The following is a 17,286-nucleotide window of genomic DNA, read 5'->3' as shown; positions in this document are numbered from 1 at the left end:
GATGGCTTTTTTTTTTTTTTCCCTCCAAGTCTCTAACTTCTGGTTGTCATTTTCCTCGCTTAAGATTTTAATTTTTGGTCACACACGTAATGCATGAATACATTTTCTCATAAACAGTAAAAGCATTGCAAGTAGTGTAAAAGTGCCCTGGATACCACCCCCAGCTCTCCAGTTGGTTGTTTTATCAGTTTGGCCTGCCTTTCTAGAATATCTTCTAGGCCAGCAGTTGGGAAAGTATGACCTATGGGCCAAATCTGGCCCACTGCTCGTTTTATTCAATAAAGTTTTATCGAAGCACAGCCATGCTCATTTGCGTATGTATTGTCTATGGCTGCTTTGATGCTACAGAGGTAGAGTTGTGTAGTTGTGACAGAGACAGTAAATCCAAAAAAAAAAAATTTAGGATCTAGCCCTCTACAGAAAAACGTTTGTCAGCCTCTAGGTGATTATCTCTCTAGACGGCCACTGGTGATCTGTGGCATTACTGTGTGTGTTTAACAGGACTGCCATACTGTGATTGTCATTTCTGAGATGTGCTATTCCCCCCACAACATTATGTGTGGGAGATCTTTGCATGTCTGTCGATTCAGGTTTCCTTCCTTCTTTCTTCTCCTCCTTTTTCTTTTCCTTCTCTTCCTTCTTCTTTTAAAGTTTTAATCATTAAAACAAAAACCTTTGAGTATAACACACATATAAAAAATGCTCACATTGTAAATGTGCAACTTCCGTATATTGAACACTCCTGTGTCATTAGCACCCTGATCAAGAAACAGGGCATTACCAGCGCCTTAGCAGCCTGCCTTCCTGTCTCTTACCAGTCACTGCTCCCTCTCAAGGGGAGCGCCTGCCTTGACATCTAACATCACAGGCTAGTTTACCTGTTTTCCCTGTAAGTGGAATCGCACAATATGTCCCTTCTGTGGCTGCCTTTCTTGACTTTTGTGAGATTCGTCTACATTGTTGTTGATCATTCGCATTGCTGCTTCATTCTCCATTGTGTGAATATGCCCTATTTATATACATTGTACTGTTGGGTGTTCATGTAGTTCCCAGTCTGGGGCTATTATGAATGCAGCTGCTCTGACTTGCCCCTTTGTGGCTGCTGTGTTGGAGCTCTCCATGGGGGAAGTACAAGTTTCTCTCTCCATTCCTTCTAAGCAGACCTGTAGGCTGCCGCAGACATCCCTGCACGTGCCTCCTTGTGCGGTGTCGTGGGCGTGTCTCCAGCTGGTACCCATTCCTAAAGCTATTGCATGCCCCCAAATTGCCCTCGTTGGCAGCTGTCCCAGCTTGTCCTGAGAGGACCTGATTCTCTGAAGCTTTTCCAGCGCCTGATGTTATCAAAAGCTCTAAATTTAATGCCAATCTAGATGGAAAATGATACCAGAGCTCACTGCTGTTGGAGTGTGCCTGTGAGGTTTTTTTTTTTTTTTTAATTTACTTTAGGTGAAAGTTTACAGAGCAAATTAGTTTCTCATTCAAAAATTTATACACAGTTTATTTCGTGACATTGGTTGCAATCCCCGCAATATGTCAGCACTCTCCGCCTTTCCACCCCCGGTTCCCTGTGTCCATTTGTTCAGTTTTCCTGTCCCTTCCTGCCGTCTCATCTTTGCTTTTGGGCAGGTGTTGTCCCTTTGGTCTCATATACTTGATTGATCGAAGAAGCATGTCCATCACTTCTTAGTGATATGTTACTGTTTGTTTTATAGGCCCGTTCAATCTTTGGCTGAAAGGTGAAATTCGGGAGTGGTAGCAGTTCTGAGTTAGCATGGTGTCCGGAGGCCATAGTCTCAAGGGTTCCTCTAGTCTCTGTTAGACCAGTAAGTCTGGTCTCTTTTGGGAATTTAAATTTTGTTCTACATTTCTCTCCCACTGTGTCCAGACCTCTATTGTGATACTGGTCAGAGTGGTTGTTGGTGGTAGTCAGGCACCATCTAGTTCTTCTGGGCTCAGGGTGGTAGAGGCTGTGGTTCATGTAGTCCATTAGTCCTTTGGACTAATATTTTCCTTGTATCTTTGGTTTTCTTCATTCTCCTTTGCTCTGAATGGGATGGGACCAATGGGCACTCAATCCAGAAGCTACTCACCAGAGTAGGATGTAGAACATTTTATGAACTATGTTATGCCAATGGACCTAGATGTCCCCAAGCCCCAGTAACTTGGTCCTTCGAGGTGTCTGCATGTGTCTAGGAAGCATCTATGACTGTGCCCCTTTTGTGTTCTAGTAAATATATGAATACATATGCTGTACATACAGATATGGAGCCCTGGTGGCACAGTGGTTAAGAGTTCGGCTGCTAACCAAAAGGTCAGCAGTTCAAATCCACCAGCTGCTCTCTGGAAATCCTAGGAGGCAGTTCTACTCTGTCCTATGGGGTCACTATGAGTCGGAAGCAACTTACCAGCATCAGGTTTTTTTTTTAAAAACATACAAATATGTCTGTAAAAATGTCCATACCTATACTTGGGTATACACCTATAAGCCCTCCTTCCCCTCTTCAGCATATGTATTTGCCTATGTATCTGCTTGTAAGTTATTTGTTTTTACTGTTGTTGTAGGGTTGTATATGCAAAGTATTTACTTTGGTTGCCTCTTTTTTTTTCCTTTGCCTTGGTCAGGTTGTGCTGACTTCTCTTATGTTGTGTATTGTCTCTCCCTTCACCAATGTTAATACTTACCTACTATCTAGCGATTTCCCCTCCTACTTCTCCCCTTTCTCGTACCCATCAAAGATTATTTCTGTGTGTAAACCTTTTTTATAATAGTGGTCTCATACAGTATTTGTCCTTTTGTGATTGACTTATTTCACTCAGCATAATGCCCTCCAGATTCATCCATGTTGTGAAACCTTCCCTGGATTCATCATTGCTCTTTATCGCTGCACAGTATTCCATTGTCTATGTCCTTGAGTTTTGACTGCTTTATAAAGTCTATCTAACTTTTCAAAAATATAGGCTGGACTGCTTTGGTGGAGCACTTGTAATGGGGATGAGCCACCACCCAGAATTAGTTCAGGGCAAGAGAAGTGCCCTGATGCCTGCTGTGGTACTTCTTGAACACCCGTGAGGTCAGTGAATTGTGGTAAGTGGAGCGACAGACAGGCACGTGGGGCGGGACGGGGCCTGGTGGGGTGGGGGTGGGAGGGTGACCAATCAACCCGTTTACCCGGGACTGAGGGGTGGGATGTGGGTCACTGTTACATTGGGCGTGAGGGGAGTGACACTGGAGCTAAAACCTGAAGGTAAAATGAAGCTAGCCATGTATGTGTGCTTGTGAGTGTTAACTGGACAGGGGAACAGCAAGTGAAAGGCCTTAAGTGGTTGTAAGGTTTGTGTTTCTCCAGAACCAAGAAGCCCTCTGCAGCTGTAGGAGCAGGAGGTAGGGTGGGATGGCCAGAGACGAGGTCAGAGAGGTGGGTAGAGGTGAGTTTGTGAGTGCCCTGGGATCACGGTAAGGAGTGGAGCAGGAAGTCACTGGAAGCTTTCTGAGAGAAGAGTGGCCTGATTTATGCCTTAAAAATGTTGCTCTGGCTGCTGTGTGGAGAGTGGATTGGAGAGGCAGGCAGTTGCAGATGGTCTGAACTAGGTGGGAGGGTAAAGTGTGGTCCAATTCAGGATACATATACACAGGATGTATATAATATATATACACACACACAGAGAGAAGATATCCATACAGGATATCTATAGACACGATACATACGCAGACACAGGATATATATGCATAGACAGAAAGAAAGAAAAGGGAGGAAGGAAGGGAGGGAGGGAAGGAGGGAGGGAGGGAGATAGTCTGTTCCTCAGTGGTGGAAGACAGGCCTGGTGAAAGGTCACAGCCTTGAAAGCCCCACAGAGCAGTTCTACTCTGTACACATGGGATGGACTTGAGAGCAACTAACGACCAGAGATGGATTACCCAATAAGTGAGATAAGCACAGGCTTACTTGTGCTTACTTACTAATCTGTAGTGCACAATTTCACCTGTTCTCGCCACGTCTCTGCTGATCCTAGGGTGGTGGATGTCCCTGAGATGCTTGACAATGGTGGTGAAGATGATGATGATGATACACACTCTTCCGATAAAGGCTTTTTCTGGACTTCCACATTTAGCTTTTCCGGCTGTCGCCCCCCCTTCCCCTCCCCCACCTACATGACTCCCAGCGCTGCCCATCACCTGCTGGTGGGACCATTTCTATTTCTGGAGCCTCACTTCATTATTGTAACTCTCCACAGGCCTGCTCCTCCCACCCACGTTTCCTTTGCCCATCCCAAACATTGGGCTCCATCCACTTAGGGCCTTTCTCCCCTGGGATGCTCCGATAAAGTCTACTATAACACCTCTTCTTTCTTGTGATTTTGATGAATGTGTCAAATTATCATTTGTCATATATGTCAAATTGCCTTAGGAAAAAACTACTGGATTATCTGAGATTTCTCTGACTTGTCTGCTATGAATCTGCTGAAATACAAGGCATCTGGCAGTTCTACTCAGTCCTATAGGGTCGCTAGGAGTTGCAATCGACTTGACGGCAACGGGTAGGTTTGGTTTTGGTGGTCACCATGCAACTTGATTTGGAGGTGAGATAGTGTTTATCTCTTTTTTAATAGCAGAATTAAGGGGAGATTGTGTCAGACATCTTTTTGAGAACCGCATTAAAGGCAGAGGCTAATGTAGGCATTGACATCGTCATTTATTGCTGCGTTCTGTGTAAATTTAACTAAATTCACCCAGGGAGAATTGTTACCTGATAAAATTATGGCACCGAGGATGCAGTGGTTTTGAAACATGTCCACAAATCCTTTGACACGCTTGCTATCAAAAGGTGTAGCCTCATCCTGCTCTTCTTAAATATGGCAGGGCTCCTGCTGCCTCAACAAACAGAAAGCAGCAGAAGGGACACTGTGTGACTTTGGAGACCAAGTTAGAAAGGGTGATGTAACTTCTCTCTGGCTCTTTCTCGCTCAGATGCTTCCCTAGGGATCCTGAGCCACCATGTTGTAAGGAAGCCCAAGCCACATGGAGAGGACACATGTAGGTGTTCTGCCTGACAGCTCCACTGTCAGCATCTACCACCAGATGGTTCTAGCCACCAGCCTTCAAGCTGCCCTAGCTGACACAGAGTAAGCAAAGGTGAGCAGTCCTCTCTAAGCCTTGCCTATACGCCTGGGAAACCATCACCACAATCAAGGTAATGAACATATCTATCACTATCAAAGTTTCTTCACGCCCTTTTATAATCCTGCCCTCCCACACCTCCCTGGTGTTCTCCCTCTTCTTCATCAACTACCCTTCTGCTTACCGTCTCTATATATTGGTTCACATATCCTAAAATTTTCTATAATCAATTACAGGTAGTTCCTGACTTACAATGTGTTTGAGTTACAACTAATCACACTTTTTTTTGTGCATAAAATGTCAGTTTATATGTAATGTTTCTAAACCCCAAGACAAATAAAGATTGGATTTATAAAGATACTGATAATAAAAGGCAATAATAATTAAAAAGAAGAAGAAGAAAAAAGAGGTATTCTACTTAAAGCAGAACTTGTCGGAACAGAACCCCCATCCTAAGTTGGGGACTACCTGTGGTATGTACTTTTTTTTCCCCCCCGGCTTCTTTCATTCAGCATAACTGAGATTCCTCCATGCTGTACAGTATTGTGTCCCAGGAATTCATTCCCTATTATTGCTGAGTGATATTTCATTGTATGGAATACGACAGTTTGCTTATTTATTCACCTGTTTGTGAACATTTGTTTCCAAATTTTGGCTATTACAAATAAAGCTGTTATGAACATTCATGTACAAGTGTGTAAATCTTTGAATGGACACCAGCTTTCATTTTTATTGGGTAAATACCTAGAGGCAGGATGTCTGGATCATCTGGTAGGTGTAACTGTTTGCCAGAGTGGTTGTACTATTTGACATTCTCATCAGCAGGGTAAGAGAGTTGCACTTTCTCCATGTCCTGGTCAATACTAGATATGGTCAGGTTTTTACATTTTAGCCATTCTAATAATGTATTATTATTATTTATTATAATGTATGGAAACCCTGGTGGGGTAGTGGTTAAGTGCTATGGCTGCTAACCAAAGGGTCAGCAGTTTAAATCCGCCAGGCGCTCCTTGAAAACTCTATGGGGCAGTTCTACTCTGTCCTATAGGGTCACTATGAGTCGGAATCGACTTGACGGCACTGGGTTTTAATAATGTATAGTGGTATCTCATTGTGGCTTTAATTTGCATTTCTCTAATGACTGGTGATGTTGAGCATCTTTTCTTGTGTTTATTTGCCACCTGTATATCTTCTTTGGTGAAATGTCAGTTCAAATCTTTTTTTTTTTTTCATTGTGTTGTTTGTTCTCTTACTGAGTTTTGAGAGCTCTTTATGTATTCTAGATATAAGTCCTTTATCAGATATATGATTTCCAATATTTTCTTCCAGTCCATGGCTTCACTTTTTTATTCCCTTAACAATGTCCTTGGAAGAGGGGAAGCTTTAAACTTTGATAAAATTCCATTTATAGTATTTTTTTATGGATCATGCTTTTGGTGTTGTACCTAAGAAATCATTGTCTAACCTAAACTCACAAAGACTTTCTCTTCTGTTTTCCTCTAGAAGTTTTAGATTTTATACTTAGGTGTATGATCCATTTTGAATTAATTTTGTATATTGGTATTGTGATATTTTGTTCTGTTATACATAGGTCACCAAGAGTCAGAGCCGACTGGATGGCAACTAGTAATACTGTAGTTTCTATATAGCTACAGAGTGAATTTGATGTCCTGGTCAATTTTCCAGGTTTCTTAATAGACACAATTTAAGAAAGTAAGGCTCATGGTTTTTTTCTTTGTAGACCTTTTCTAGTGGTTAAGAAAGTACTGTAACAAAACCACTGTAACTGACCTATTTGTCTACAGAACTTCATTTGTAGATAATCTTTGCTTGTGATTCTAAGTAGCATGACCTGGACTACATGCAGGTAAGAGTGAGAAAACACATCAAAGCTCTCAAAGGTCTACATTTGAATCTTAGACAGGAAGCACTGAATTTTTAACTATCAACATAAACAAAAGCCACACCTCTTCTTGCCACCAATCAAACTTCAGCTTTGAGCACGACAATGCCAGTGTTTGAATTGTTTGGAGTTTGGGTGCTTTTGACAAGTGCAACAGCAGTAGGAGTACACTGAGGCACTACCATCAACCGGTTTCCTAGGCCCTTATGTCTTTGGTCCTTGGCCTGGAGAGCCTTGCAGGCCTCTATTATTCCAGATTTTTTTCTTACCACTCCCTTCGTGAAGACTGCCCTGCAGCCAGGATCCAGCACCCAGCCTGTTGCCTAGGACATAAGAAAAACTAGCCAAGCAGTCAAAACAACCCACTAACCTACCCATCCACCAACCAACCAACCAAAAAACCCAAACCAGTTGTCATCAAGTCAATTCCAACTTAAAGCAACTCCATGTGTGTCAGAGTAGAACTGTGCTCCATAGTATTTTCAATACTGTGGTCTTTGGAAAGTGGATCACCAGGCCTTTCTTCTGAGGTATGTCTGGGTGGATTCAACCCACCGAACTTTCTGTTAGTAGTAGAGTGCCTGACTGTGTGTACCACCCAGGGACTCCTTTGCCTAGCACATAAAAAAAACTTAATCAAAATTTCCCTGACAGGGAACACAACAGAGAATCCCTGAGGGAGCAGGAGAGCAGTGGGATGCAGACCCCAAATTCTCATAAAAAGACCAGACTTAATGGTATGAGACTGGAAGGACCCTGGTGGTCATGGCCCCCAGACCTTCTGCTGCCCCAGGACAGGAACCATTCCCGAAGCCAACTCTTCAGACACGGATTGGACTGGACAATGGGTAGGAGAGGGATGCTGGTGAGGAATGAGCTTCTTGGATCAGGTGGACATTTGAGACTATGTGGGCATCTCCTGCCTGGAGGGGAGATGAGAGGGTAGAGGGGGTTAGAAGCTGGTGAAAAGGACATGAAAAGAGAGAGCGGATGGAGAGAGCAGGCTGTCTCATTAGGGGGAGAGTAATTGGGAGTGTGTAGCAAGGTGTCTATGGGTTTTTGTGAGAGAGACTGACTTGATTTGTAAACTTTCACTTAAAGCACAATAAAAATCATTAAAAAAAAAGTCATTGCAAAAAAAAAAAAAACTTCTCCAATTAACTCTGACCTTGCCCAAGTGGTTTTCTCTGCTTAGAAGGTCCTTTCCATGTTCAAACACCACCTCTTTCATGACACCTTCCCTAAAGCCACCTGCTATACCCCTTGCCCGCTCCTCTGAACTCCTGAAGCATGTTATATGCTCCCTTTGATGTCATTTTCTCTCACATGGGTAGTTCATGTCCACATTTTCTCTCCTGAGGACAGATCTATGTCTGCTAACGTGATGCATTACGTATATTTTAGCCTTTTCTGAATCTTCATCTACTTTTATTATCTGTTGAGGCTGCTTTCCTGCTCCCTAAATGCCATAGATAATGAACACTTTGTTGTATTTAGGTAATCAATTATTGTTCTTTTCCCTTTTTTGTGGTTCATGCTTTGCTCATCTTCCTCCTCCCCCTACCTATGTTCCTTCTGCAGCCCTGGTGGCGCAGTGGTTGAGAGCCTGGCTCTGGGTTTGTTTGGTTATGCTCCTTCCAGGGCAGTTTATTGGTGCCATTTGTAAAAGGCCTTTCCCTTCAGCCTTTGCCTTCCCTTCCTGAGAAGGCAGTTGTTTTCTGGTCCTGGCCCCAAGGGCAACAGCAGGCCATGGTCTGAGGATGCTGCAACTCGCCTGCGTCCAGCTCTGGGGAGCCGGGGCAGCAGGGAGACCCAGGTCTGTGTGTGGAAGCTGGACTTTGCCCATCTTCTTAATCAGATGTTGATATAAAAGTTATGGCTGTCAGTCAAGTTCACTCATTACCATTCTGTTTTTCCAAAGCAAGGAGGAACATTTAATATTGCAAGGAGCAAAACCAAACAAAACCCACCGGCCGTTGTGCTTCACAGGGTTTTCACTGGCTGACTTTTGGAAGTAGATCACCAGCCCTTTCTTCCTAGTCTGTCTTAGTGTGGAAACTCCGCTGAAACCTGTTCAGCATCACAGCAACATCCACTGACAGAAAGAGGGTGGCTGCGCAGGAGGCGTATTGGCCAGGAACTGAACAGGTCTCCTGCATGGGAGATGAGAATTCTCATTTTGGTGTATTCAAGTTCACCTGGTACCTATGGGTTTCTATTTTGTATGTCATGGTCCTGGACTTGGGGAAGTTTCTTCACTTTCTGTGTGATTTACAAAGCCCCGCCTCGGTGAGCTCGTCTGTCTGGGGGCTCTCTGCTGTGAGTGGTCATTCTAAAGGTGGTGCCTCTGCCTTAAACCTCTACCCCCCAATCTACAAAGGCTCTGCATAGCAAGAATCATAGTACGTCAAAATGTTTTTTTATTTGAGACACAAAAATGCAAAATTGCTGAGATATCAAACATTTCCCGATCAGCTATGATACTGCCACTATGTACAAAAGATCTGATGATAAATGGGCACACATATAAAAATACATATGCATTACCTATGTACAGTACATGTGCAAAATGTATGGCATTTCAAACATGATATGGAATTGATCTCAGGGGTGCAAACAGCAAATACAAAGGCATCATGGTTTTTCTTTTTTAAAAAACAACATAAAGGCAATACAAGAATGGACCCCCGATTGCCATAATTTTTTGTTTACTAAACTAGTGCGTCAACGAGGAGGGCTCTGTGGATTGGTATCTTTCTCCTTTTTTTCATAAGGTGAGATGCTAAGACATAATCTGACAATGAAAATAAGAAGAGAAACACCGATCACGTTAAGCATGTCTACTGCAAGCAAGAAAAGGAGGAAACTAATTTCTAGGAAGGAAAAAAAAAAGTTGTAATACTACTAACTATGAATTATCCTTAAACCAACAAAACGAATCTATACTATTTTACATGAAAATAATAGAGAAATATCTACACCTTGGTGAAAATTATAACCGTAAGTGGATAATACCTTTTTGGGACTGATTTTTGAGATCTCATCTGTCTCAACTTTTAAATAAAAAGTGCCTCCTTTTGGCAAATACTTGGCAATGCCTTTGGTTCCTTTAAAGCGAAGTTTGCGTTAGTATTGGTTACTTGATGTTCAGTACTTTTGGTGGATACTCAACCCTTCCCTAAACACTTCCTCCTCCTCCTACCAAATCAGCAAGTGTACTTACAGCGTAACGTAGAGAGGTAATAGCTGTTGGGAGTTTCAGTGACTCTATAAACGTTGTCAAAGCCTTATCTCAGGAGTTGGCATAAAGCTCTGTTGAACACTACAGCTATGTTGATATCTCCAATAACGTGTTTTATTGGACTGCAGACAGCACCGTGTAGATCTGAGATTGCCACTTGTTGTCACAAAATTGTGACATTTTCCAATAATGAGTCACAGAGCGGAGTTCTGATAAGAGCTCTTTTGTAAACGTGTGCAGCTTTTTGAATTACAGGCCTCAAACGAAAGATTTTAGGAAGAAATCCCCTGCAATGATACATTTCCTCAGATACTGCAAGAAAAGGTGAAGTGGGGGGAAAAAACAAAAACGAAAAACATGAACCTGCTGATTACCACCCAGCCCAGAAAGACTGTCAAATGAACAAGTTATTGAAGGCTTGAGCCAGGAAAAAATGTCTACACCTTAATTGTTATTTTCCAGTTTTGACTGAAATCACTTAAACGATTAGCTGAAACGCAGTTAGGATGCTCTCCAAATACACATTTACTTACTCTTAAGCTGTGTTTATTGATAAAACTGACCTTCCAGTTAATGTTCTCTGACAATTTTGGGCTCAACGTGTGGCTGGCCTCCAGGGCAGCAGGACAATTTGTGCGCAGTATTCTGCTCTGTTGCCGATATCCAGCTTTCATGTTTGCAGGGGCAGACAGCAAAAAATGGAGGGTTATTTGTGAATTTGGTTAAACTGACCTGTGCTGCTCTGCTGGTAGACCTGGATTAGCAATTCTCTCTGAATTTCCCTAGAAAGTCCCCAGTGGTGCCTGGAGGCCCCTACCTTCCTGATGCCCGGGGCTTCTGGGAGGCTGACGACAAGGCGGCCACTCCACTGGGGGCTCCTGAAAACATGTGCAAGCCTGCCAAAGTGCTTCACCCCTTTTCCAAGGCCAAGTCCGTTTGAGGTCAGTAAAGGGGCCATCCTACCATGGTGGGGACTGCTGTCTTGTCAGCTGTTGGGGCCGGGTTTCAGTCTGCGGAGCCTGAAAGGGTCTGAGTGAGGGCAGACAAAGCCTGAGTCAGCTGTGGTGACAAAGGGGCTGGCACGCTTGAGGCATCACTGACTGTCGCCTGCCACACAGCTCAGTGGCACTGTCTTATGACCATGACTTTGCCTTTGACAGGCAGCAGTTTGGGGCCAACCCCAGGTTGTCTTTGCCACTGTTGGTGAACTGCACTTAGAAACCAGAAAGTGCCAGTGATGGGGGTCAAAGAACCATGCAGCTTTTCAACAGGAAATTTAAATAAGCTCTTCAGTATTACAAAAATATTCATAGAAAACAAACACAAATAGTATCTGAGCAAGAAATTCCACAAATTCGGAATACATCTATGTACAAATATGTGGCAAATACTATACAGTAGATTGCACATTTCAGAAAAAACACTAGAATATAAACCACTAAAACTGCCTAGGAGGTTTCCTAGTAGGTGCTTTGCTGAAATGTACAAGATGACCACATACCGCCAGATTTCCAAAGACTTCGTATAAGCTTTGGTGTGACTTTTTACTCAGCCCACCCCCAATACCATGATCTGATACCTAGACATAGCAGAAAGCTATGGTCGTTACTACTGTGTTTCAAGAATATAAAGGGAAATAAGACCGGGGAGTGAGAGAATACATTTCTAGGAGTTAGTTATTTTCTTGGCAATGTAAGATATTCTGCAATAGGATATATACCAGAGCTACTCCTAAGCTACACTCATGCAGCCTGAAAATTCAACCGGGCTGTTGTGACCTGTGCTTTAATAGCTGTGAGGCTAACCCTAAACAAATAAAGACACTGTTTTCTTCAGTAAATGCACACCATTCCCCATTGCACTTACCATTATGTACACTGAGATAGGTCACAGGGGCCTTGATCAGAGAGGATCATCTTTGGTCATACCGTGTGCTGTACGCGTCCTGCACATTGATTCTAGACCGGAACGCGTAGTTAACGTCCTGGAGAGCAGCGCGGACGTCACAGAGCCTGGGGCTCGCTACTCGAGCTGGGCAGTGAGGGCCACGAGGAATGGTACAAGTGGGATGGCTTTAGGATTAATAACTAGAGACGCCTTGCTTTTTTAAACAATAAATACATACAGGTTTGAACATATACGTGAAGTGGGCACTTAGGCAACTCATAGCCAAGAGAGGACAGGCTACTGAGCTAGCGTTCTTTGCACTGCACTGTGTATTTTTGGAGAGCAACCTTCCTGTGACATGTTTCAAACCCTATTTTAAAAGCAATACGAGGACCTGAGGGCTAGAAAGCTATCTATGTACACAACTCAGGATTACGGAAATATAAAGTGATTCAACAGGAGTTAACAGCACGAGTTGTTCACTTGCCCCCTACAGTCCCACTGATAAGTGGTGTTAACTCAGAAAGCCACTCAGATCTGAATGAAGATGGTGCTCAGAGGCCAAGGATGGACCTGATAAACCCCTGACCAAATCTTCCGCCAAAAACCCATGGCCAACGTCTACCAAAAAGAAAGTACCTTCCCAAGTAAATACTCCTGCCCCAGGAGAAAGGATCCCCTCCACGGAACCTGACTCAAGGGTTCACATCACATCCAATATGATGCATGCTCCGGTTGGACTTGGTCAGATGACAATGTCCTGGTTAGCAGAGTTACTGAATCCCACACATCGGGTTACCAGTTTCCAAGACAGACTACACTGAGCAGGACAGCCTCTGCCTCGAACAGGTCGGAGGGTACAGCAGTGCTTCAAGTTAGCAAGTGCCAGTAAGGACGGGGCTCCAGTGTCCGGCTGACTAGATGCCGGAAAACAGACTGTTCTGTTTGGAGTAAAACGTATAAGCCGAAACCAAACATGAAAACTGAAAGAAGCTCAGCTCTTAGGTAAAACACAACCCCAGAAATGATGGGAAAATTCTTTGCAAATGATGGGTCAGGCTGCCTTCCTGCATGTCACTGAAGCAACACTTGCCAGGGAAATCAGCCTGACCCCTGGGCTGACACAGGGTGAGGTGGAGGGCACGACAGTACTCTTTAATAACCGCCTCCCCCCAGGCTCTTTTGGTAGACTTCAGTTTTTTTTCTTTTTTTTAGTTATTTACATTTTGTTATATACTTATGTGAGTAGCCTGAAATTAATTTGGATATCCCACCATAGTTGGCATTTTAGAAAATTCTTAAGAAACTACTCAGCAAATATGTAATAACTTTTTTTTATATATATATATTTAAAAAAACTACTAATAAAACCTCCAGTTTTACAGTTTTAGGCTTGATAATATAGTGAGAGCTTGGGTATGACACCCAGGTACAAGCCTGTAAAACAATAACCAGGGACTAGCCAGAGAAGAGGGACAGCCAGACCTGGGTCTGGCAGCCAACCTTGTGGCATGGTCTAACCTGTGACCACGTGGGAATGTCCTGGGTTGATGATAGACTTCCCCTTGCCTTCTATTTGCAACTCACCAGCTCAAAAAGATATTCCATGCTAAAGCCTTTTCTTGGTTTTTTGAGATGGGTCTGGTTACCTGAAAGTCTGCAAGCAAGTCTTTAAATACAGAAATACATGTGGCTCAAGAACTCTAGAAATACTCGAGTTAGTAAAAGAAATAGGGCTAATGGACACCCACTTCCTTACCCCAATGTAGGCTGTACAAATCACAATATCCGAGTGTACATACAAATGTCTAATATACACATTAAAATTAAACTAATCAACCCAGAAGGCTGTTAATAGAATTTTCAGTGTTACCAATATACCTGGACTTTTTACAGTGGATTGCTTATGACAGTATTTTGTAGACACCTTCTGCTTATGGTGAAAGATTTTCCACTTAAATTTAAATTTGGGAATCTAAAGGAAGATCCCAAAAATCACAAGATAAACTACAACACACACACAAAAAGTACACAAGTTTCTGAATGGAACCCAAAGTCATCAGCTGGATGTGTCATGTCACTCAACCGGCCAGCGCTCTCCACTGCCTCTGGCCCCGCTGGGTCTTGGGCTCGGCTCAGGCCACCTCTAGGAAAATATCAAATGTAGTGATCTCTCACCTCCCTCACACCAGCCTTAGGTTTTGAGTGGAGCTGTCTGTCTTTCGTAAAGTGACCACAGAGGTTTAAATGTAGTTGATTACTAGAGAATCCTAATGTCATTTTCCTGCATACATCACTCTTCTCTATGTTTTCATCTAAAGGTACTTTTCATCTTTACTGAAGTCTGGAGCAACAGATGAGTCCTCCTTGACTCATGTATTTTCAGAAGGCCCTCTGCTATGTTAAATCGTAGAAGTTCACTGCCAAGTGCAGTGCAAGGTTTTCAGACTTGTTTCCAGGCTATGACCTTCTATCTCATTTTTTCTGTGATAACACATTTTAATTGCAGCGATGCAACTATGGATCTATCTCTAAGAACTGACCTTGGAGAATCGTTTTCATGTTTTTAAACCTCATGAACTCTAAGATTGGACATCTGTGACTTTAGTCCCAGGGCAACGGCAGGTCTTGTGTGTCTAGAAAGTCAGCAGAAAACATACTTGGAGTGGTGGCGCTGAGAGGGGTGAGTCCTGATGACGTGGTAGGCATTGTGATGTCTAACCACTCCATGTTGTCCAAGTTTGTGTCAGAAAGGTCAAGTGACAGACAGGAAGTACTGGCAGCAAACTGGGCCTCAGAAGTTTCCATGGGTGAGTGTGAATGGTCCAGCATGCTTGAGTGACTCAGCAGGTCATTGTGGAGGTCCTCGATCAGAGAGAAGGACTCTCTGTCTTCATTGCTGCTTTGTAGTGGAGTGATTTCATTGGCTGAAGGTAAAGTCCCATCCAAGAAGGCTTCTAGTTGGTTCTCTAAACTGGCAGATAAACTGCTCATAGGTTCTAAGGACATAGGTGGTGCCATTTGGACTTGGGGTGGCGGCCGGGACACCACTGTATTGACTGGCATTGTGGTGATGCTGGCTGTCACTGGTCTCATTTTGGAAATTGGAGAAGGTTCTTCTTTTATAGGGAGAGAAATCTCTGTGCAAAATAATCAAGTAATCAGTAAGTAAAGATTCACTACTATGGAAAACAATTATTAGTTATCAAGACAATTGTTTTGCTATTGTGATTCCTTAGGAAGAGAATGCTCTTGGACAGGTATAATTCTAAATAACCTTTGGGATGATGGATCATTTTAGCTAAATGCATGTAAGTTTATAACATTCTGATATGTTTTCAATTTTTTAAAATAAGGCTAGGCATTAAAAGCAGTATATCCCACTAGGCAGGAATCAATGATTTTAAATTACATTATCTTTGGGTCCTTCTTCTCAGTCATTGAAGGCTTAAGACAGGGCCAGTATCTTATACCTACAATATGAATCTACTATCAGAGCAGCCCTGGTGGCAAAGTGGTTAAGAACTCAGCTGCTAATCAAACAGTCAGCAGATCGAATCCCCCAGCTGTTCCTTGGAAACCCTATGAGGCAGGTCTACTCTGTCCTATAGGGTTGCTATGAGTTGGATCGGCTTGACAGCAACAGGTTTTTCATCATAGCAGCATGACATCTTTAAAGTTCATTGTAGTTGAACCATATGCCTGATTTAGCCATATACATTGTGTATAAATTTCTGAAAAGGTACTACCCACCTATGTCATTTCTGCACTTAAGCTAACACATGGCTCCTTTGACAATTTTCTTTGATGTGGATCACCTGCTTATTTGTCTCTTTTTTGACTTGCTTTTTGAGTTTGTATAAAATCGTAAGAATCTGGTAAGTGTCTTAGTAAGTGCTAATTACATATTATTCCTTGCCGGATCAAGTAGAACGTTAATGGACCACCTGCTACAGATACCAGTGTTCACTTAGATACCTATACTTGAATAAAGTATCTTTTTTTATCTCATTGGTTGCATTTATATGTATACTTACAGTATGCGGCTACACTAGGAAAATGGATTGAGGGATAGCTTGTAAAGCTCAGTGACTGGGATGGGTAAGTAGGTGCGAGAAAGAACGAATGCTCTGATTCCGTATGTGAATTGTCAACTGTGTATACTGCATGAGTTGTTAGGACAGTTTGTCACTTTTCAGTTATCTGTGGTCACCTTTAGAAACCTTTTGAAAGCTGTAAATGCAATCCAAGTGCCTAGTCCTATTATCAGCTGTTTACATCTTGGTTCTCATGTTTATTGGTGGCAGCATACAATAAGATGAATAATATACTTATCGGATCCTTTGCCAGAAAAAAGAAACATTCATTTTAAAAAATAACTCAAAACCGGTGAATCTGTGACATTTTTCAAGTTTAGGCTGTAAAAATTATTCTTTTTAATTATTATAAAAAGTCTTCTTATCTTCATCAGATTGGCAAAAACAAAAAAAAACCTAAAATCAGGGTATGGAATGTCTATTTCTTTAATTTCCATGACCTTAAATTATTTTGCAAGGCCAATAGAGTTCTCAGCAAAAAATGCTATTTGCACAGGTACATCTGTTGGCAAATGTCAGTAATTATCTTTGTTACACCAGACATCACAACCAGAGCATCAGTCTCCATGTCAGATAGTAGCTGCCATGAACGGAGAAATTTTGACTGCTGTTTGAAGCTTCAAATAAAACTCCTTTTGGCGGGGTAATTTAAAAGTGCTTTAAAATATTCCAAAATAGCATTTGAAATTTTGAAATATTGATTTTATACTTATTTTTAAAGATATGTAAACTGAGGCAGAGATTTTCTTGACTTTTTGTGGTTAATATCCTTTCTCCCCCTTTCTTCCTTTATCCCTTTTTAAGATTAAATATGGTAATACCTACAATTTTATATTGCATGTAGCAAGTATTTTAGCCTTACCTTTGAATTTTAATAATACTAAAGCCCAAATTAGGTAAGCAGTTTGTCACAAAATGAATGCATACACAGGAACAGTTTTATCCCATTATAATGGCTGATACGCAGGGAACAATTTTGGAGTTTTTCAATGTGGAAATTTAATCTGGTTCTACCCTGCTATTTTGACATGGCTTTTCTCTT

General features: G+C 42.3%; 1 protein-coding gene across 4 annotated transcripts in view; it reads right to left on the bottom strand.

Annotated features, from left to right (window-relative positions):
- Positions 1 to 6,306: 6,306 nt before the first annotated feature.
- The window catches only part of MRTFB (myocardin related transcription factor B), a 213,420-nt gene continuing 202,440 nt past the window's right edge, over positions 6,307 to 17,286 (bottom strand). For all 4 annotated transcript variants that reach the window (XM_010597295.3, XM_064295613.1, XM_064295614.1 and 1 more), the window contains one exon: positions 6,307 to 15,287. In XM_010597295.3, coding sequence (XP_010595597.2) covers positions 14,752 to 15,287 — 536 coding nt within the window. In that variant the 3' untranslated portion in view covers positions 6,307 to 14,751. The remainder of the gene's footprint in view (positions 15,288 to 17,286) is intronic.

This window comes from Loxodonta africana, chromosome 12, assembly GCF_030014295.1.
Source record: "Loxodonta africana isolate mLoxAfr1 chromosome 12, mLoxAfr1.hap2, whole genome shotgun sequence".
Taxonomy (NCBI): Eukaryota; Metazoa; Chordata; class Mammalia; order Proboscidea; family Elephantidae; genus Loxodonta; species Loxodonta africana.
The sequence above is the reverse complement of the archived record's forward strand: the minus strand, read 5'-3'. Positions and strand labels throughout refer to the sequence as shown.